General features: G+C 34.5%; 1 protein-coding gene across 6 annotated transcripts in view; it reads left to right on the top strand.

Annotated features, from left to right (window-relative positions):
• LOC105481143 (erb-b2 receptor tyrosine kinase 4) overlaps positions 1 to 24,583 on the top strand; it is a 1,180,372-nt gene that overhangs the window by 584,863 nt on the left and 570,926 nt on the right. For 5 of the 6 annotated variants that reach the window (XM_071073321.1, XM_011740477.3, XM_011740479.3 and 2 more), the window contains one exon: positions 16,819 to 17,005. In XM_071073321.1, coding sequence (XP_070929422.1) covers positions 16,819 to 17,005 — 187 coding nt within the window. The other variant, XM_011740482.2, reaches the window with a different exon arrangement.

The following is a 24,583-nucleotide window of genomic DNA, read 5'->3' as shown; positions in this document are numbered from 1 at the left end:
AGTTAGTGAATTGCTTCAGAAAATGGTGATTGGAGGTTAAATGTGATATATATATATGAAATGGCTTTGTAAACTGCAGTATGCATATAAAATACCAGTGCTGTGATGATGTTGATGAAGAGGATTGGAATGAGAAGAAGTCAATATCCCCATTCATTCTCCAGAAGAGGAGGGGGATATTGATGTCACTTGTGTTAATGAGCATGCCATGAACCTAGTACCCCACTGCTGGGAGTGTAATCCAATGTTGTTAACCACTGCTGAACTCTAGTATGATTAATAAATCCCTTCTCAAGGGAAAGGTGGTGAAGTTGACTCAGGAGAGAGAAACAATGTGTGTCTTTGTCCCGTTTCCTTAAAGGGGATACAATAAATGGGAATAACTAAAGAGTTGATGACAAGCGTTTGTCTACTGTAGCTGTAACAAGTTGCAAAGAGACTATTCATTTTTTCATTTGTTCCTCCCTGTGAGACATTGTTATTTTTTATGTTTAAATTAGTTTGGTTACTGGGTACAGCTTGGAGACTATAAAACATAATCTTTCTTTCAAACAAAAGATACTTTCTTAGAGATAAAGAAGAATTATGCCTATAAAGGAAATGACTGACTTTTGTTTATAAATTTGCTTATAAATAGAACATCTTAGCCTTAATGTCCCCTAGTTGTATTAAGCAAGCTTTTCAACAGTGAGTGAAAAAAAAAAAGCAACAAATCAAAGTAGAAAATTTGCTACTGCAAAATTAGATTACAATGGAGAGAGAAACAGAGAGACAAGAGACGAAAGAGAGGGAGAGAGGCCTATTTACCCATATAAGTGGATACTTATTTATCTATCCATCCACCGTCCATCCAGCAATGTGTGTAATAATAAATTCATGTTAGAAAAATATATACTAATACAAGAATATTAATTTAAATTTTCCTCATAATGTATAAATATTTTATGGATCATATTAATGGGATACTAGTGGACACTGTTAATTTTTATTACTTTTAGAAAACCACTAAGGCAACTCTACAAGCTATAAAATTAAACAGATGCCTCAAATTAATAAGTCAATCAACCTTGACATTTTGGACTTGATTGTTCTTTGCTTAGTGGTGGGGGTGGTAGGTGGGGAGAAAAGGTTGTCTGGTGCATGTATGATGTCTACCAGCATCCCAGATGTCTACCCACTAGAAGCCAGTATTACCCTCTACCTCTCACCAAGGATGACAACCACAAATATCTCCACACATTGCCAGATGTCTTGTGGAAAGCAAAACACCCCAGTTGAGAACCACTGTTTTAGACCTATGTGAAGAATATTGTAATCTGCCATCCATGAATATATATGAAATATATAGCACCTATGAAATCACAGGTGCTAACATAATTTGTTTGAAGATTAAAAGCATATTAAGCACACAGAAAAATATATTAGATACACGTACCTATTATCCATATTTAACAAATATACAGATATTATTAATGTCATTTAAAATAATTTGTAAAAAAGGAAGTGTTAGTTTAACATCAGATAACCAAAAATTCATATAGTACTTGGGAAAATTCCACAGACTTGTTCCTTATCCCAGTTTTTTTTTTACAGCACCATAAACCAAATCTCCCAAGCTAAAAACCTCAGTCATTTCTTGTTGCTTGTTCTTCCTCAATTCCCACATCTAGTAAGTCATGAAGTAGTTTTGTATGCTACCTCAAAAAGATGGCTTGGATCTCAGAGCCGTCTGATTTGTATTCACTGACTTCCTCATCTCTTGCCTGGCAAGAAGTTTCTAACTTTTCTCTTTCCACCAGCTTCTCACCAGCCTACTCCATTTTTACCCTGCAACTAAGAACATAATTCTACAAAATGAATCAAAGCCTAAATTCTCTGTATACACTGCCACTTATTCCCCATGTAAAATTGTAAACTCCTACATTAACTTTTTCTGATCAAGTCCCTGTCCTCCCTGATTCATTTTCCATTCAGCAGTCTTAGACCTGTGAACAACACTAGGATCTCTCAAGACACTTTGACATTAGACATATTATTCTCTCTCCCTAAATTGTGCAAATGTTTCCTGCTAACATATTCAGTTCCTGCATATCAATAGAGAGAATTTGATAGCAAGGAACACTATGCATATGAAATTATTTGGTTTCTAATTTCATATATCAATTGGCGAGATGTGAAAAGGCAAGGGACATTTTTATGTCTTTTCTTGTTTTTTCCACTTGATGGCTTATTTTTATACTGTCATAAGCAAACATTACACAAATACTGAAAACTTCACAAAATGAATACATAGCTTAAGTATTTTGGAAAAGGTATACTCCTTTGTAACTGTCCATCTACATCAAGAAATAGAGCTTTGCTAGCCACCCCAGAAATCCCACTATGTGCATATCCCAATCTCAAATGCTTTTCTCCCCAAAAGTAACCACCATTCTTACTTGTATAGAAATTGCTTTCTTGTGTGTCTTTATAGTTTTATCACCCGAGAATACATCCCTAGACACAATAGCTTGGTTTTAAAGTATTTTTCTCCAAATTTCCTTTAAAACATTTGACATAAGTTCCTCCTCCTCCTTTTATCCCTCTTCTTATAATTTACCTATTCAAAGACCTGGAACACTTTTCTGTAGAATTTTCTGAAGGCTGGGTTTTGTTAATTGCATATTCATGATAGAATTCACCATGTTTCTCTGTCTTTTGTACTTCCAACAAATGGCAGCTGGATCCAGAGACTTTATAATACTCATATTCAATCTCTTTGATGAAACCTTAGGTGGTGGTGTGTTCATTCAGCGGGAGGCACATAATGTCTTGTTGTTGTCAAGAATGTCAAATGTCTGAGATTTTAGAGTGTTTGCACGCTAACTAGTTAGTCTGTCACTTGTGTTAGCAGAAGACACGAGACTCAATGACACAGCAGTCAGCATGAGCTTCATGTTTACATGGGTTCCCATTGCCCCCGAGGCAAGTCCCATGGAAGTGATTGGAAAGTACAAACAGGTCGATACTGTATCAAAAGAGATTTGGGTCACAGTTGCAGAACTCTGAGCTTATGAAACCCCGTTTTTATAAAAAGGGCTGCTAACAAATCTGCCCTCCACCCTAGAAGGATAAACTGTCTTGCTATTCCATTGCTGCTTTCTATACAAACATTCTTGAAAAAAAAAAATTCTGCAGAAAAGCTGGTACATGCCATGCAGAAACAATATAGAATTGTCTCCCAACATTATTTTCTATTATTGTGATGTCATTTGCAATTACTAGCCAACGATGCTGAATATCTAGAACCATTAATTCATAAAGACTTTCAGAATGGCAATGCTCTTATTTTTAAAAATAAATATTATTTTTGGGAAATGTTTAGGTTCATAGAAAAAATGTGAATAAAATACATTATATAGCGTATGCTCCATTTCCCCTATTATTTTAACATCTTACATTATTATGGTGTACATTTATTACAATTAATGCATCAAAATTGGTTGGTACTAATTTTAAAATTATTTTCACTTATTCATTGGAACACCTTATAAGACATAGTGCCTGATACAGACTGACATCTAATCCCCAATATAATAGTATTTGGAGGTGGGGTTTTTGGGAGATGATTAAGTCATAAGAGTAGACTCCTCATTAATGGAATGAGTGACTATAAAAAAGAACCTAGAGAGATCCCTTGCCCCTTCTGCTGTGTGAAAACATAGCAAGATACTGGCCTCAAGGAGTGGGCCCTCACAAGACACTCAATTTGCTGATACCTTGATTTTGGACTTTCCAGCCTCCAAAACTGTGAGTAACAAATTTCTGGCATTTATGAATCACCCAGTCCGTGGTAAATTGCTATAGAAGACCAAACAGACTAAGGCACTACCTTTAATCTGTTATTTCATTACCTGGTGTTACAGTTCATAAAGGAAAAGGATGAATGCTTATTTTCTTTTAGATACATTTTCAGAAAAGTGAATTGGTCTTCTGTTATTGTCCAAAATGAGAAATTTATATCATTTAATATTATTATGAACTCATAGTTTTATATGTATTTTATGGATTATAATCAGTTATAATTATCATTTTTGAAATATAAGTTACCCCATCATTGGCCAGGAAGGGTCTCTTCCAATTGGTTCTTGAACCCTTTTGACATGAACTTAGTAGTTTTTGATAGCTTCCTCACTATCTGCTATGATACGATGTTTCAGGCTCATCTTATCTATTTCTTGTCCTATACCTAGAATATGAAATTTCTCCAAGAATTCCTGGTTTCTCTTTCTGTAAAACTATAACTTAAGACCACAATCTAGGTGCAAAATCCCTGTGGGACACTTAACAACCTTTCAGAACTTAGACAATTATCTGTTCCTACAACTTCCTTCTCCAATATTCCTTAGGCAAATTTATCTGCTTCACCCCTGTGTACACACAGAGTGCTGTTGATACCCCCATTATGGTCTTCATTGCTTTCTAATATTCAGAATCTTAATGATGGTTCCATTGTTGCATCTTAAACATGTTATTCCTTTGCTCCTTTCCATGTTTGTCTTTCACAGTGGTTGTGAGCTACTAAGGAGCCAGGCCATATTTTATACATCTCCATGTCCCCAGAGCAAGGAATAGCTTTGAATATACTACAAGTACAGATTGCTGAATGAATGACACCAAAATAGGAAAATGATGATATTTTAAGAGGATACTTAAAAGTCGAATATATTTTATGTCTTGTAAATAATTTATATGCAGTCTTAGAAGATACTATAATGATTACTTCTCTGCAACATTCATATAAAGGAGAAACATAGAGAAAAATGTTTCATAATTAAGTTGTTTACTTGAAAGTGCTGAAGACATACACACAAATGTAGGCACAAAGTGCATCTCTAAGTAACAATTAATGTCAGAAGAAAAATTCATATTTTTCCAAAATGGAAGGTGCCAATGTATGACCAGAAAATGAGGTAGATTTATAATAAGATTAGATGTTTAATGCATAAAATTTTAAAACAAATGGTTTACTCTTAAAGAAACAAAGATACAGGCATTCACTTGCAAGTTATTGTAAATCTTCCTTGGCAAGCCATCTTTTACTTAGTGGCAATCTTGTCATTAGACTAAGATTGGAAATGATAAAGGAAGTAACTACCATAAGATTAAGAACCATGTCTATTTTGCTTGCCACTGTGTCTCCAGCACCTTGAACAATGTTTCTCAAATTGTAGGTGGACAATAAACAGTTGCAGAATAGATAATTGGATGGATGGATGAACAGATGGATGGGTGGGTGGGTGGATGGATGGATGGATGGGTGAATGAGGGTGAAGCATAGAGACTTAAGGAATTTTTTGAGGAAGAAAAGTCAAGTGCAAATTTAAAAATACATTTGCATTAGGATTGTTTGGTTGTATCTGTATTATTAATTTATACACAGAATCTCATTTGATTCTATATATCTGCTTGAAAAGGTTCGCTAGCACCTAAGAGAAGGCACCTAAGAGAATGCTGATTTTAAGGCTTTTAGGGTACTTAAAGTACTTTTTTTTAGCAGATTTTGCAATTATAAATATCTGAATTATGCTGCAGTTACTTTTGAGAAATACTCTTTCTTAGCTAATACTTTTGTCATAAAGAAACCTTAGAAAGAGAATGTTATTCTCAAATCAAAATGTTAGACCATGTTGCCATGGATAGTACTTTAAACAAGGAAGAAATTGGTACCACTTTTTGAAAAAAATATTTTAAACAGATTGGCATTTTGATCTTGGGAATAAGAGAGATCTTGTTGTTGTTGTTTTAATATTTCTTCCTTCACTTTTGTCTATGTGACTTTGGGCAAGTTATTTCACTGTAGTTACTTCATCTATAAACAGAGGTAATACTCAGAGTGGTTTGACCAGTAGGTGACAGAAGACATAAGAATGCCTCACACACTGAAAACACTAATTAATAAGTTAATGTAATTATTTGAAAATTTGTACTATTTGGAGTAGTAAATAGCTGCTTAGAAACTTGTGACTTGCATAAGGATACTTAAATAAGAAAAACATTTAAATTGCTTGTCTACAAGTCCATGGCCTCAATTTTTGTTATATTTGTGTCCTGATTGTATCCACAGATATCAATAGAATGCCTATTGTGTATGTTTGAATTTAATATTAAGAGCATCATAAGTAACATCAGACCTTGTTGTCACTAGAGGAGATGACTAAAGCAAATATTTGGTTTTTTATAAATTAATTAAGGCTGTGTTTTGTGTTTTTTTATGGCCAAATATTTAGACAGATATTGAAGTGTATCTTGGCAGGCTTGTCAAATCCAAGCCTGATACTTTGGCTCTCTTATTTCTGAGATTGCTCATCCTTTTCATTTAAAAATAACAACAGACTAGTCACAGAAGCAGTCACCTCTAACTTCTACATCCTCAAAGGGCATTTCCCATATGCTTTTCAACAGATGCAGCTGTTTTCAGCCATAATTTCATAGAGGCCCATTTTCTTTCGTTAAATTTTGAATGGGGAAACATCACATTTATAAAAGACCTCAGACATGAAACTGTCACTCTCAACTGTACATTAAAATGCTAGCAAGCAGTTTTCTCATCTAAACTTTGGTAATGTGTAGTTATTCCTTTAGAAATAGAAAAATGGGGTTTTAAATATGCTGTGCAACACAGGGAACATATTGAAGAAGAGTTCTGGATTCAGAAAAACAATAAAACCTAATACTGAGGGATAGCTATGAGCCAGACCTTTTGTTAAGCAAGTTGTAGAGATATACTTCTCAAAATAATCCTAGGATTTGGAGATATTAACATCCCCATTTTACAGATAAAGATACTGAGACATAGAAAGGTTAAATAATTTACCCAACATAATACTGCTAAAAGCTAGGATGTGAACTTAGGCAGTGTTTTAGTTTGCTAGGAATGCCATTACAAAGTACCCCAGACTGGGTGGCTTAAACAACAGATATTTATTTTCTCACAATTCTGGAGCTGGAATTATGAGATCAAGGGGTCTCCAGCTTTGGCTTCTTCTGAGATCCCTTTCCTTGGCTTGTAGATGACCAGGTTCTCTCTGTGTCTTCTCATGGTCTTTTCTGTTGTCATGTCTGTACCCTCATCTTTTCTTCTTTTAAAAAACACTGGTCATATTGGATTAGGGCCCAACTTAATAATCTCAGTTTAGCCTAATTACCTCTTTAAAAACCCTATCTCCAAATACAGTCCCATTCTGAGGCAGTATGGCTTAGGACTTCAGCATATACATTATGGGGGTTTGGCTGGGCACAATGGCTCACATCTGTCATCCTAGCACTTTGGGAGGCAAAGGCAGGAGTATCACTTGAGGCCAGGAGTCCAAAACCAGCCACAGCAACATAATGAGACCCCAATCTCTACTGGAAAAAAAAATTAGGTTGGTGTGGTGGTGTGTAGCTGTAATCCTAGACACAAGAGTCTGAGGTGGGAGGATCCTTTGAACCCAGGAGTTCAAGACTGCAGCGAGCTGTGATCGCACCACTGCACTCCAGCCTGGGCAGTGGAGCAAGAATCCGTCTCATAAACAAACAAATATATACATGAATAAATTTAGGGAGTGGTCATATTTAGCCAACAGTAGACAGTCTGACTGAAGTTATATCTTTATGTACTATGTAGTACCAATTGTTTAATCAATTTTAATATTAAATGTTTGTGCTTATATATTATTTACCATTCCTAACCTTATATTACAAATATTTCCCATAATTGCACTAATGATAATATGATGAAATTGATTATCTTTTGTTGATTCAACTTTTAAGCATTTAGCAGAGATTTTTCCTATTTTGCAGAACAGGAACGTAATATTAAATAATTTGTGCAAGGTAAATAAGTGATGGAGACAGCAGTCAAACTAAGATTGTGAGACTACAGAACCCAAATGTAATCACTAGGCTGCATTGTCCTAACCAATTTGGCTCTCTGTGGAGGAGAATACTCATCATCACATGGACAACGTTAATAAACATTACGATGCTTTGATTCAGTACGAAAGTGCCGACAACTAATAATTTCTTTTTACTTCAGCTCTATCTATATCTACACAAAGTTTAATTCAAAGGTTTCCAAACATTCTTGCTATTTTAGCATCTATGCATTGTTTCTAATTTCAGTTAAAAGTCAATTCCCCAAATCATTGGAGCTTAATGTGTTTATCTGATAGGAAAAAAAATGAACTCAGTATTATATTTTAAATAGTTATTAAAGATTATTAAAATGTCTATTTGAAATCCAGGCTTCAAAATATAAGCCTCCCTGTATAAATATGTAGAAAACGAATAAACACACACACATACACACACACACACACACACACGCACGCACTTTAGAGATGATAGAATCTTCGACTTATGAAGTTTTTGAAATGCGTACACTTACAATTGAAATTTTGTGTGATTATGTAGATGAATCTGCCAAAGCTTCCAACTTAGTCTGTGTAATCTGTTAAAAAGAAACACTTTAGACAAATTAAATTTGACCGAGTTTATTTAAGAAAAGAATGTTCATGAATTGGGCAGCACTCAGATCAGGAGTGGTTCAGAGATCCCCACCCAGCAATGTGAGCAGGCAGAATTCATAGATGGACAAGTAAGTATTATGCAGAAACAGTTTAAATTGTTACAGCTTAGCATTTGCCTTACTTAGACATAATGTGATCAATTGGTAGCCTGTGATTGACTGAGGCCTCTCTGCTATGATTGGCTGAGATTCAGCTACTTGTTATAAGAATATACTCTTAACTTAGTTTGCAGTGTGTTTACTAATTAGGTCACAGTTTGCTGCATAGAAATTCAAGGTACAGAGACAACTTTGGGCCAATTTAATTTAATTTTACAAACCTAACGCCTGTGTAATAAGTCTATGATACAGGAATATAGTCTTGATAAAGTCAGGAGATGAAGAATCAACTGGGAATGTAGAGATTTGAATGGGGACGATTAACTCTCCACCCAGCTCAGGAAAATATAAAGGACAAAAAAATATATATGGTTAATTCTAGGGAGGTGAGCTAAGTAGTCCTTTTCTCAATGGAACTCAAGGTGTTCACTGCTAAGAAGTCATGGATTGAGAGCTGGCCAAGTGGCCAGTGATGATTGAAATGGCCTGCAGATTCTTAGAAAGTAGAACTCATAGCAACACTAGCACCAAAGAGACTAGCTGGAAATGGCTGAAAGTTAGCAGTTTGTTGGGATGACCTGATCAGGTTTCCTACCTCTTGAGTATTATTTCATGCTGTGTGTAATTAGTATGAATTCTACTCTACTCCAGTCAGTATATGACATTTCACATTATTTTTGTTTTTTCAAATCTAATTAGATGAGACTTTGAGTCCCTCCTTGCCTGGAGTATTAAGTAATACTTGGAGTGTTAAGAACAACGGGAAAAATGAAAGCAGAATTCCAAAGCAAACATAACTAGTTCTACAAGCAGCAGGGATATGTAGTGTTTGCTCTGTGTTTATTAATGTGTTTTTATTCTGGTAAACTTTTTAATACTGTGTCATAGTTAAGAATGTTTTCTGCTTTAGATATTCTCAGACGTGCTGTGAAGGGCAGGGATAGAAATTAATTGCCTAGGGAAATTTAATGGAAGGCTTTACTGATAGAGAGGCTACAATTTGCTACTACATTTGTCACCGTCAGAAAATACATAAATTCTGCAGTCATTACCAGCAGAAGAGACTTTCTAATACCCCCCTCCTACCACCGTAGTTCTCTGTTCCCTACTCTTCTCTGTGATACTACAGGTTTATTTGACTTCAAGACCTTAGGTAATCAACATTATATTTGTTGATTCTTACCTGATGAAATATATTACTATTTTTGTGGATAATATCTAATTGTGTATGAGTTCTTAAGACACTGGAGTAGAAGTTAAGAATTTGGATATTTTTGACTGATTACAGAAGGTTTTAACAAAAACGGATAGGTATATTTTAAAAGAGATGCTAATTTTAAAGAAATGTAATAAACATGGATTTGATGCATAATTTTTGTAGGAAAAAATCTGGGAATTTTTCTAACTATGTAAAAAGTATGTAAAAAGTTTTACATACGTAGGTAGGAACACATAATTAGTTTTAATGTGCATAAAATCATTCCTAAACACTTACTAAATATTTAGGAATTGTGTGGTACTGTAATCACTTTAATCTTAAGGTAAATGAAGGAACATTTAAGGAACTAGTCTTCATTTCTATTAAGGATCAATTTTTTTAAAAAGGTAACTAAGAAGAAAAGAATTAGGGATTTATGTCAAATACAGAAAAAAATTAAAAACTGTTAAAAGAGTTGTGGAATGAAGCATAAATTTAGAAATAGTGAAGACTGACTTTTCTGAAATGATCTAGAGGTAAAAGGATAACCCGGTGAGCCAGCACAGTCTCATCTAATCTTTGATTGAGGGACATCCATTGAAAATTCCAGATTTATAACTGCAGATTTCACATTGTCTCTAAAATATTATGCAGGAGAAATGGTTATAAAATTTCTTGTCATTTTTAAAAATCATGATTTTTTTTCCTGGACTTACTGCTAATATGGTATAGGAAGTTAATTTTTTTGTGTTTCATATCTTTTGATTTCACTCATCAAATGTCTTAAGGCAAAACAAATTGTCCCTTGAGTTAGAAGAGTTTTGAATCATTCAAGGCTTTAATAATATCCAATTGTATTTACTACTTGAACAAAGCAACTATAGAAGCCAACATTGACAATGAAAATCAATCAGTTTTACTGAGCAGAAGCTTACACCATGAGGAGGAAGATATATCTTTAGGAGGGTATTCACTCTTTGGTTGACAAAATAGGCAGAATTTCTAGAACTAAACTGTTACTGAGCCAGAACCAGAGTCAGCATTTTGTCTTTGCTAGGGCATTCTTTTTTATTTTTCTTTCTTTTCTTTTTTTAAGAAAAACCTTTATTTGATATCAAAGACATCGCCAGTAACTCAGAAATTAGATTTTATTTTATTTTGTTTACTTTTTTATTATATTTTAAGTTCTGGGGTACATGTGCAGAACGTGCAGTTTTGTTACATAGGTATACACGTGCCATGGTGGTTTGCTGCACCCATCAACCTGTCACCTACATTAGGTATTTCTCCTAATGCTCTCCCTCCCCTAGGGCATTCTTATAATTTCTGTTTACTACTGTGGTCCTTGTACATAAATCATGATTGTGTTGTTCAAACAATGTTTTGTTTTAGTAGCAAGTTCATAAAATTATTTTCCATGGGAAATGATGTCTAAAAAGACCTTAAGCATTGCTTTCCACTTTTCGATTCCATTCCATTTCATAGCTATTATTAAATTTAGGGCTGTAATATACACACAAAAAGTATAAGGAACTGTTTCTGAAATTTAGGAATAAATTGCAAATTGCATAAGCAAGATATAAATGTACCAAAGGTTACATAACAGAGAGATTAAAAGCAGCAGTTCTTACATAATGATATTATAATTTTTTTTCTGCTCAGATTGTCCACAGGCAGTTCATCTTCCTGGCTATTATCAGAGATAATATTTGTTTAGCATCTGTTAAACACTTACTATTGGTCAGCCAGTTTTCTTATATCTTCTAACCCATATTATGGTTCTATAATAGAAATATTGGTATCTATTTTAAAGATGAAGAAACTGAGGCTCAATAAGATTAAGCAACCTGATCGAAGCCACAAAGTTAGCAAGCACAAAGGCTAGGTTTGGAGTCCAGCTTTGCCTGGCAGACAAGCTCACATTTCCTACCATTATACTTTCCCATAAATAAGTCCATATGTTTAAAAGTTGTTTTTATTTTCTTAAAATTTTCTAAAACAGTGGAAAATGTTGTGCTACTCAGATTTTTTCTGATAGCTGAAAGGTGAGGAACAATGGATGACTAACATGATTGTGTGGCCTTATCAGACATTATAACATATAATTTACACTTCTATATATCTCTTCACTTTTTATCCAGATCTGCCAATATTGGCTCAAACCACTTTATTTACTCTTTTTCATCATTAAGCACTCCTATCATTATTAACTCGTTTCCTTTAATTGTTTTTATTTGTAATCAGTACACATGGCTTATGATCTGCCCTGGAGTTTCCTTTTGAGATGTTTCAAGATATTAGTTCACAGAAAGACTATAAGAATAGAGAAAATGTGACTATGAATACCAAAAAACAGAGACCAAAATAAGGCAGGATGTGTTCTTTTAGGTATAAGAATTTTGTATTTATCTCCTGTAACTCTTTTTTAAAATGCTTCAGTTCCATGTGTCCCTCTACATACAAAAGATTAGAGCAACACATCTTGGGTTGAGAGATTTGCTATGATTTTTTTTCTATTATTTACATTATTTTTCTGGGTCGGAGAAAGGGGTGTAAGAAATAAATAAATAGGATCCTCACTATCATTATCATAAAATAATTTACTATGGACCAACTTATGGGTGGCCTTGTTCAAAATGACTTGGACATACATTCTCAGCATTAACATGGAATGATGTCCAGAGTTCAGATAATAAAAAGATATTTGTTAGGCTAATGCTTAGTTATGCATACTATTTTGCAAGGGTAATAAACAGAATGAATAATGACAGAGACTTATTTTGGATACTAGAATCTCAGTTATAACAGCAAATCCCTCCAGTTCTAGAATCTTTACAAGGGAGTACCTATTGGTTGTAATCTGACCTTCCATGAAGATAAGACACATGTCTCTAAGAATAATATAAGACACACCCTGGAATGAGAAGTTTATAAATATTACAACACAATTAATTCAAATATAAATATATTTAGTAATATGCAAATACAAAGATGTTCTTAGTTATATTTTACTTTTTCTGGTAGATAAGAGCACTTGAAGCATCCTCTTCTGCATTAGTTAGTCCTTCTTTATGTGTTCAGCATTTTTCTTGGTTCATACCTATCACACATTCTAGAGCCCTTATTATTTGCAAGTTATTTGCAGCTTGTGGTAATATGTGATCCAAATGCCATCCCAAGTGACACTGAAAAATTACTAATGATGTTACTCTTTTACAAATAAACCTCTTCTTTTACCCCAGTATGCTTCATCTGTGTTTTCTCTGTTGATATTATAAATGTGTTTCTCCATCTCGAGATAAACCAATGGCTTTTTACAGTTTTTGATAAGAAGAGTAACTTCCTGAGTGGGATGGAAGCTAATGATAAGTCTGTTTTGGAATGATGGATCTTACGACATGTTGTAGGCAAAAGAGTCATAATACATCCTCCATCACCACATTTATCATTGTGACCTAGATCACTAAATAATTATTGTATACACATTTAAAGAAAACTTTGTGATAATGAATGAAAGAATTTTACTTTTTAGACCACACAATGTCAGAATGTATTTATAGTCTCTCTTGAAGGGACTATAAATAGTATAGGGGTAGATATACTATTAAATAGTATAAATAAATAGGGGTAGATAAGGGCACTCAAAGAGGTAACAGTTCAACCATTAGAACGGTGTTTGAAGGAGGAATTATAGAGCCCTAGAGCCCGACTTTTCCAGGTGGTGCAATTTTAAACAAATTGCTGTGTACAAACAATGCATATCACTGGTGAGTTTCACCACTCTTTTCTATTGTCCTAGGCATTTATCTCTTCACTCCAAGAAACTCACTGTCTTAGGAGTACTCATAGTGGCTTAGAGTTCCCAATTTGATGCCAGATATGAGTAATTCCATGTATCCCTTGCCTATTCCTCTCCACTTTTGCTCCATTAGGATTCTACTCTTCTATTGATTATTTGTAGTAAGCTTATTCCTAAGAATTATGAGAGTGGGGTGAAAGAGTCTGAATAGAGGCCCACATATTTTATTGTTTATTGTAAACCAACTAGAGATTACTAAATAAAATGTTATATTTTCCCATTTTGACAGACATATCTTTATAACAACCTGGATGGCCAGGTACAATGTTAGAACTTTTGGAGTCCTCAGGAATACGTTGGCATGGAGAGAAATGGCTCCAGTCTACAGTCTCTCCTCCATCCACTTCTAGCATATATTGTGAGAGGTCTTACATGCAAGTTTTTGGACACTCTAGCCTACATATCCAGGATCTGTATAGTTTCCCATCACACATTGACACCTGGACCACCCATTCCTTCCTAAATATATGCACACTAGTGGCACAATCTGCTGTCTGGGGATTGAACTGGGGAAGATGACATTACAGTTTCTAGATAAAGACTTGGAGTTATTTGCAAAGGAAATTCTGGGATCACAGGGTCTGGAAGGGGAGAGTGCAGAATCTAAATGAGCCTTTTTCTTCACTCCACAGACTTTGTACAGTGGGGAAGGATGTGGTCAGAGAAGGACAAGAGTGATACTTGTTGGTTTACTGCCACTCTCCTAGTCACATGAGACACATAAGTTAACAGATCACAGTGCTTGACCTTATAGGTCTATATTCTGGGAAAAAGAGAGACAGGTTACCAATACTAAATCTAATAAATGTATGAATGATATAATATGGTAGAAGGTAAGAAGTAGTGGGAAAAATATGAGAATTGAAGCAGGTAGAAGTGTAGGGGCTACAGTGTTTAACAGGTTTATCAGGGTTGGCCTCAACTGAACAAAAACTTGAAGGTAGTGAGGGAGTTTGCCAAGAAGATAACAAGATGAAAGGAAACTCAGATTTTTAAGGGCATAATGCACAATTTAAGGTAGAACTATAATTTCCATGTGAAAGAGAACTGATGACTAGATCATATACTGTAGTTCTGTCTAATAGAATTGTAAGGCCATAGAATTTAAAATGTTTGTTTTGCCACCATAAGAAAGTAAAAAGAAACAACTGATATTAACTTTAATAATACATTTTATTTAACTCAATTTATCTCAAATGTTATCATTTCATCATATAATCTTCAAAATCCAGAGTGTGTTTTGTACTTACAGCACATCTAAATTTAGACCAACTATACTTCAGTTGCTCACTAGCCACATATGGCTAGTGGTTATTGCACTGAACGGCATGAATATTTGGATGCATCAGTGAAAGGATTTTGTCTGTTACTCTGAGTGACTTAGGAGATGTTCCAGAGTTTTAAACATTGAAGTGTTGTAATTTGATTTATGTCTTTAAAATACCTTGGCTAGCCTGAATTTAGAATACACCATAAGGATCAGGAATAGACACAGGGAGACCTATTGCAATAATGTAGATGAGGAATGATGATGGCTCAGGTGGGAGCCATGGATGACATAAAAAGTAGTTGAATTTCCGATCATTCTGAACATAGAACAAATAGTATGGATCACACTCGGGGTGTCAGAGGAGAGTGAAAGATGACTGAAATTTTGGCCTGAAAGCCAGAAAAGATGGAAAAACCTTAACTGAGATGAGGAAGGCTGCCAGAGGGGTGAGGGAAGAAAGGAGTTCAGCCATTGATAGGTATATCTGAAAAGCACACTAGACATCCAAGTAAGGATGGTGAGTAAACAGTTGGGTATAAATCTGGAGTTTGGGGAAAGTATAGAGATAAATGTTTGGAGATCACCAACTTTGAAACTGAATGAGATCACCAAGGGAGTGAGAATAGACAGAGGTGGGAAAAAAGTACCAAAAACTGAGCCTTGGAGCATCTGAAATGAAAAGGGTTAGTTAGAATAACATGAAATTGGTGTTAACACCAAATACTTGAGTGTTTTTGTATCACTTTTAGTTTTTTTTTTTAAATTCTGACAATTATTTATCATCATTTTATCAAAAAACTTAATATTTAGATGCAACTCAGGCTTTCTTCATGACAGTTTTGCTTTAAAATGTCTCACAAACCCTCAAATAATTAACTCATTATACCTGAGTAAATTTAAACAGTGGGCAGTTAAAATTAAAAATGTGGTTGGAATGAATTTATAGCCAACAAGTAGTTTTTTAGTTGTTTTTTTTTGTTGTTGTTTTTTTTTTTTTTTTTTTTTTTTTTTTTTTTTGAGATAGAGTCTTGCTCTGTCGCCAGGCTAGAGTTCAGTGGTGCAATCTTGGCTCACTGCAACCTCCGCCTCCTGGGTTCAAGTGATTCTCCTGCCTCAACCTCCCAAGTAGCTGGGACGACAGGTGCCTGCCACCACACCGGCTAATTTTTTGTATTTTTAGTAGAGATGGGGTTTCACCATGTTGGCCAGAATGATCTTGATCTCTTCACCTCATGATCCACTCGCTTCGGCCTCCCAAAGTGCTGGGATTACAGGTGTGAGCCACCGCACCCGGCCACAACAGTTTGTTTTTAATACATGTCGTTTATGTTTGTGTTCCCTGGAGATGTACAGGGCAATTGTTATTTGATAAATATAGCACTAACCACCAATAAAGCCTTTTTAAATCTATCCTACAATTTACAAACTAACATGGCTTTGTTTTACTTATGCTCACCAATTTGCTTTTTTATGTAAAGTCTCTGAGTGATGGTTTTGTGTCCTTAACTTATTGTAGTCTGTTGATAAGCAAGACCTTTATTCATTTAACTATATTCAAATCTCAGGTATGAAGAAGGTCTCATAAACAAAATCCATTATTTTACTATAAGCACATTCATAACTGTTTAAAAGAACTACAACATGTAGTTCAAATGAGATTTTAACCCTTTGTGATCTTTTTTATGAAGCCAATTATTTAGAATATGATACGGAAAATAATGTATTAAGCTAAAAACTGAAAATTAGAGTTTAATAACTCATTTTAATCTAAATTGCTACATATACATAGTGACAAATTAGTTTTATAACACAGACAATTGTTTGTGTTTGTGTCTTTTCAGTCTGTTCGAGAAGTCACAGGCTATGTGTTAGTGGCTCTTAATCAGTTTCGTTACCTGCCTCTGGAGAATTTACGCATTATTCGTGGAACGAAACTTTATGAGGATCGATATGCCTTGGCAATATTTTTAAACTACAGAAAAGATGGAAACTTTGGACTTCAAGAACTTGGATTAAAGAACTTGACAGGTAAGGAATATATACATAATGGCAGATATGCTTTCATTATCAATATAAGGCAATATACACAAAAATGTATATGTAGGGTTACTGTCATATTTGTTACATTAAGGAACACTCTAAGACATTTAAATATCAGTGATTTGTTCATTTTATGAGCAATGATGCCCCGTGATGCCCTTGTTTTTGTTTATAGATTTTGTAAGTGCAGTGTGAAGGATACCATAATACTGTATCTCAGCTGAACAGGAGTAAACTCTGGAAATGCTCTGTAACTGAAAACTGAGATATGAAACATGCTGTGTTTGGTGGTTTCAGGTGAACAGTGGACCATATCATCAAATCTTTGCAGTAATGCAATAACGAATAGAGCTTAGTAATACCCAAGCTATTATATCTATTTCCATGAATCTTTAGTTTTCTGCACAATCACCTTATTTTTGGAAAACAAATCTAATTTATACAGTTTTGATTTCTCTTATTCAGTAGCTCACTAAATGCCATCAGCAATTCTTTCTCAGAATACTTCAATAACATCAGATCATCAGAGTAGTTTTTTCTCATTAAGATTGGAAATATATGATGTAAGCAACCTAAAATTATCATCCTTCTATGAAAAACACTCAATAGGAATTTATTTTGTAAGCCGGTTCTTGCCATCCCACTGTTACTTTTCAGTTCGCATAGCTCAGAGTATGTAAAAGTCCTTGTAGGAGGCTTTTTGGTATAATGGTTCTAATCATGAATTTTATTCATGCATACCTGTAATCAAAATGAACTGATTACTGAGATTGCACCATTGCTCTCCACCCTGGGCAACAAGAGTGAAACGCCATCTCAATAAATAAATTAATTAATTAATTTAAAAAATAAAAGCTAATTAGTGAATAATTAGTACCTCACTGTGGGATAAAGGAGTTTTCATTTTAATTTACTATAAATTAATATAATCAATATATTTTGCATCCAAACATGTAGTGGTTTTATATGTACTTTGAGTCCAATAAGTAGTCCAAATAATTCTTGACATTGAAATATTAAACAGTTTAGAGATATGGCCTTAAAATATAACAAAAAGTAAGATGAATATTGTCAGAATATTGAAATCATTTGTTTCTTATATTTGAAGTAGATATTAAATTTATAGTTTTAAGTTAGACATAGCTTCATAGTTAGCCAGACATGTGAGATAAAATTGGGATATTTTGGGTGAAGAAAGGAATACTGATTGTGTTATTTATTTTGGACATGATTGCTATAGAGTTGATGAAATAATGGTGAATGCAAATTGTTCAGAATTTATAGATTCCTTCATCAACATTTTCACTTTTATTTCTTTCAAAGATAGTTTTCTTACTGAAGAATGGAGTTTTTTACTAAATTACTACTTATATAGAAATAATGATAGGAGAAAGAATTTTGGAAATGAAATGTGTAGAGAACAATTGAGTGATTGAAATTAGGGATCTAAAAATACTGTAATACGATCCAGTTAAAACCTGCATAGGAAGCATTGTGTTTTCATCATGATTTCCTTCTGAATATATTAAAGAAAAAAATTGAATAAGTTGCTTCTCAAACTTTTTATAATACTTGAATCTTGTTATTATTCCATAAGATGTGCTGTTTGAGGAATCTTTCCACATAGAGAATTTGTCTTTAAATAGTTCCCTTATTTATTTTCACATTTAATACCAGTACTACTAAATTATTAAAACAGAGTTATTTAATCCATCAAAATTATGCCACATTTAAACATACCTCATAGTGAGTATGTGCATAACTTGTATTACTTAAGATTGTGACAGTTGTTCAACTTGCGCGTACCAAAATATAACACTATTATTTCAAGAGTATTATTATTCACTTCGCATGGAAGCTGTTATATTTTCTTTTGCCGTAGTACAAATGGATAATTAATAAGTGATTAAGAAAATGAGCTGATTGTTTAGAAAAATAGATACTCATTCAAAAGATATTAATTTCTTTGAGTGTGAATTGAAGAAAGTGCAACAAAATGGTAGAAATTTAGGCTAATATGGACATTTTTCAGATATTTTATTTATTAGGTGGTTGACTGCTATATGCCAAAATTATTCTGTAAGGGAGACAGTCTAGGGTCATTGAACTTTAGGTATTCTGATCGATAGTGTTACTCCAATTGTGAGAATCAGAAGTTACACGGACGCATGATTGTGTTTGTGTGCAAGAATATGCAAGAAATGACAGAAGACACCTAACTGTTCACATGAAGAAGAATATGGGATAAAATTTACTCTATGGCAAAATCTTAAAAGGCTAAATGTTCTAGGTAACCCTATTAAAGCAACAAACAAGTGTCGTAATTAAGTTCAGGTAAGATTGTTTTTGTGCTTTGGAAAAATATTTGTTTTATGTTGCTTGTTTTTGTGTTATGCAAAGCAAAAATTTTAAAACAACATTTTTATATTCTATTAAGGGCAGAGCTACTGGACTGGCCTTAATTTTTTATACCTGGTATAAAATGAGGGGAAATAGCAAATCTGCTGATTAGTCGGATACCTCACTGCCTAATCTACCATACTGTATTAAATTTTTAACTCCATTCTTAAAGGACCAGCACCATGAGCATCATCCAGGAACTTAGAAATGCAAATCCTTGGGCTTCACCTGAAACCTACTGAATGAGAAACTCTGGGGGTGGGGCCCAGCAACTTGTGTGTTAAGTATCCCTGTAGTGATGCTGACGATTACAACAATTTGAGAAGCACTAATCTAATTAATGGTATGTTACCAAGAGATGGTAGCACTATATCCAGTTAAATTCTTCACAATTATTTGTATTCATCTATCATCTCGCAAAGAGAAAGGAAGGGATGGGACAGGAACAGATAAGGTTTTGCTTTCATGACAAGAAATACACTGTATGTTCGGGTGAAAATGAAAATAACACATGAGGATCCTGGAGAGCCACTTGGGTGTAAAATGACTTAAAGATAAGGAAGATGCTGGGAATAAATTTTTCTATAATCGTTTTGCCAAATACCAACTTTGTATATTGATAAATCATTAAAAAGGCAATAGTAATTCATGATGAATTTTCTTCTTAAGCAAAATTTTATTTTTAAGTACTTTCAACAAAGTAAATAACCAGTAACAATTATGGGGATGGGAAGTGCACAGAGTATTGTAACCAAGAGTTTTGAGATGAAGACTTTAAGAGTTCTTTTGTGTATATTTGTATATGGTTTGCATTTCTACTGAAAGCTTTTTCACTGTTTGAGATTAGAATAGTATGTGTTCAGAACAGCACATTAGCTTTCTACAAACTTTGTGTAACAGAGATATTTAGTTAACACGAAGACTGTCATTATACACTAGTTAATGGTTGGATGTCACTGAGACATATACAGATTAATTCCCACATTAAAAATTCCTATTAATTAGCTTGATGTTCACCAAAAGTTGCTGCATGGCCTAAAAAATTACTGCAGATCTTACTTACATACTTTCATGTTGGTTGTGCCCGAGACAATAAACAGATTTAAACCTATTTTTCTGGCCAAGCAGAAACATTTGTTTTACTGCTGCTTCTCACATTTCCCAGTATGTATAGGGTAGACGATAAGTAGAGGGGAAAAGAGGCAGTTGCCTAGACTAAAAATAGGCCACACAATCTATGAAGGACTGAGGAACTTATATTAGCATACTCTAGGTCTAGGTGTCCTGTTAACACTGCCTTACTTTTTTCTTGCCAGTGGAGAGGTTACACTTCCATCAGTGCATCCCTTCAGGCATATGATCTTCTATATCTTGAGGCCATTGGGAAGGTCCCTACTGCATCAGAGAAGTCCATATCTGGACAGGGGACACCATGTCTTCCATTAAGGTCGCTTGCCCATGGCTGTGGTTCTTATTAATCACTCTTGATGAGGATGTCCTGCTGACTTTTTTAAATCACCTCTTTCTTAACCAAACATTCCTATTCAAATTGACATTTAATAGTATATATACAATCTTAATTAATTCTGTAAGCTTCTACTTGTTTAGTCACTAGTCTGGCCAAACCCTAAAAGGAATTATATGGGCCATAAAACCCACCATTACTTTCTCCCTTCTGCAATTTATAATATCACCTCATCTGTTACTAATCGTTGGTAATATGATACAATTTAATCTACATATTATATTGTAGATATAAAGGAATCTTTCATAAATACTTAAGTTTAATTCTATTGTATTTATATCCCAAACAGGAAGAAAAACACTTAAGTTCATATCTATTTTGTTTATATCTTAAAAGGAAAGATAAATGCTTAAGTTCATATCTATTTTATTTGTATCCATATAAAATAGATAAATGTAGTTTGATCTTGATATGGAATGATAACCTAGGTACAAATTTAATACACTATACATATATTTATCACACTAAATTTCAGCTTAAATAATTGAATTTTTACTTTTTAAATGATGAGAATATCTTTAGAGGAGGTGATATTTGGGATGATACGAAAGTACAGAAAGTACAATTGGTGTTTTTTAAAAATTAACTGAACCCTCTACATATTTTCAGACCAACACATTCACATGTTTTCGTCTTTATTTGGTATTTTATGGACATTGTAATCATTTTGTTAACTGTGTACTGGATAATCTTGATTAGATTATTATTTGAGGTATGGACAAACAAAAATTTAAAACAAAAAGTAAAATACCAAAGTTATTCCTAGAAGTCCTCAATAGTAATGAAAATAATATATGAAGTTTGCTGGATTCTGGTAGATGAAAAATAGAATAGAAGGCTTGATGGCGCATGCCTGTGGTCCCAGTTGCTCACGAAGCTGAAGCAGGAGGATCCCTTGAGCCTGAAAATTTGAGGCTGTAGTGAGCTATGATCACGCCACTGCACTCCAGCTTGGGTGGCACAGAGGGACCCTGTCCCAAAATAAATAAATAAATAAAATACTCCATCCAGAAACTACAACATCTAAATGATGTAAAATGTGAAAGAGGTGGTATCTGAACATCACACTTGAATGTCTGCCTTCAAATGTGCATAAGTTATTAATTAAAATAGTACATCAAAATAACGTAGTACCTTTTCACATTTAAGTCTCTCAAGCTTCTTTGGCATTATTCAGTAATGGTCAAATAGATAACCTAATGTCAAAAAGGACAAGTCACTTGTCATTGACTCAGTATATGTCATAGAGTGATGTGCAATTGTGAAATCAGAAATGCTCTCTGTGCAAATGCCTGGCCTACCACCTACAGTCTGGGTGTCTCTCTGAGACTCAGATTTTTTATCTTGAAAATTGTAAAGAAAATTCCACCTCATAGTGTTGTAATGAGAGTTAAAGAAAGAAAGCAGGGAACTTGTCAATTAAAGCATCTTTCACATTGGGGGTGTTTAGAAATCTTAGTGTTCTTCCCTTGTATCTTTTTGTTTATAGTTTTCCCTTGTTTCACCACATTGAGAAAACTATTGTATTTGTTTCTGCGTATTTGGATAGATTCCTATTGTTTCCTTGGGGCTTTGGGTGTGACCTGTTTAGACAAAAAAAAGTGTTCCAAATTTCAATGTGTCTTCTAACTACTTTGTGCATAAGATCTGTTTCTCTGGTGATGAGAAGCCCGAGACTGGCCTTTGTCTACTCTCAGGAAGAGTGCTAGCTTCGCTACCTCACAGCACTTCTCTCCTGTCTTTCAGTGTTTCGTGCCAAGCACCTGTTGCCCCAGCCCTTCATTTCAAATCTCCATCATCATGTTTCATCCTTCATTGGCCCTGACATTTGTCTTGACCTACACAAGAGACATATTCATTCTGAGTTCTTTTTCTTACATGAGAGTTGCTAAGCATTCTTCAACTACCCTGTGAAAGGTCTTGGTAATGTTTGAGTGGTGGATTCAACCAGGCTAGTTCAGGGATTGTTGTTAAACAGAATGTTTAACAAAAGTACTACAAATGTTTACATTAGAAGATCTATTCAGCATATTGTGATATTTGCAGCCAAAAAAAAAAAAATCTAAGAATACTCTTAGCTTCAGGATAAATTGTTTGGAAAATGATTAGATCAAAACTAATCTATAGTGAAGCTTGCATGAGTCAGAGAGAATCAGTGAAAAGAGTGGCACGTTCTTTGGAAAGAGTCAATTTTTAGATCAGGTCCACAGTTTCTGGAAATGATACTCTCATCAGTGTTTTAAAGAGCATTGTTTGCTTGTCATGTCAGACTGTGTATTGACTAGAAAAATGAGAACTCCAATAATGTATTTATGTCAGTACATAGAAACATATATTTGAAAAGAGGAAATGTTATAATTAAGAGATCAGAGATTTATAATGGCCATTTCAGCAAATTTTGCTGGGACTTATGCTCAGACAACTGATTCTTTAGAGAACTGATGAGTGGATTTATAGAACTGAATGAAGGGGAAATGAGAATTTCTCCTCCTGCTGTACCAAGAATCAGAGATAATAAGGAGAGAAATCTGAGGAGAAATAAGCCAAAATAAGTGGTGGGGTTGGGTGTTCAGGGAATAGAATCATCCTTTCTCCTCTGCTCACATGTTGTCAGTCATGACTGGCAAGATGATCTGCTCAGGGCATATAATTCAACTCCCTTAATTTATGACCCCTTCAGGAATCTTAAAGATGCCTCACTCTTTGAAGAACATTCTATTTAATCCCTAGAGCATCCTTTAGAAAATATTAGGGGAAGCCTAGCATTATGGAATCTCTCAGGAAACTTCCCTACTTGGAATCTTAAACCTTTGTGATCATTCTTACTTTTTCTTAAGATGCACTAAAATCTGTATTTTTTCCTTCCATAAGAGAGGAAGCTTATATATCCTAAGGAAAAAAAAAAAAAACATTTAAGGGCAACAAACCCCATTGCTTAAAGCTCATTGATTGAGGAAACATGCTTGTTCGCTTTGGTGTGTAGAAAAGGAGGAAAATCTTTGCTCCTCAGAGTCCCAAATGTAGTACTAGAAAGTGAATGGTTATAATAGAACCATGAGTCCATTGTTTTGCTCTGAGGAAAACAGGAAATATGTCAGAGTACTCACCTCTCCACCCTTACCCCAGGACGTTAGCTTCATCTGGCTTTCAGACCCTGAACTGCAAAGAATTGCAGAATTCTCTGCATCTATCCCCAGTTACCAAGGGAGGCACAGCAATGCTGGGACCAGAATAACTGGATTGTTGCACTTTCTGATTTCATGGCAGAGGACTTGTAACAGTAAGAATACTATTTGGGAATAAACCAAATCAATATCTCTCTCTCTCTCTCTCTCTCTCTCTCTCTCTGTCTGTCTGTCTATCTATCTATCTATCTATCTATCTATCTATCTATCTATCTATCTATTTTTTTGTTTTGTTTTGTTTTGAGATAGAGTCTCGCTCTGTTGCCCAGGCTGGAGTGCAGTGGTGCTATCTGGGCTCACTGCAAGTTCCACCTCCCGGGTTCATGCCATTCTCCTGCCTCAACCTCTCGAGTAGCTGGGACTACAGGCACCCGCCACCACGCCCTGTTAACTTTTTGTATTTTCAGTAGAGACGGGGTTTCACCATGTTAGCCAGGATGGTCTCTATCTCCTGAC

The sequence above is a fragment of the Macaca nemestrina genome, chromosome 11, assembly GCF_043159975.1.
Source record: "Macaca nemestrina isolate mMacNem1 chromosome 11, mMacNem.hap1, whole genome shotgun sequence".
NCBI lineage: Eukaryota > Metazoa > Chordata > Mammalia > Primates > Cercopithecidae > Macaca > Macaca nemestrina.
This window is presented reverse-complemented; position numbering and strand designations above follow the sequence as displayed.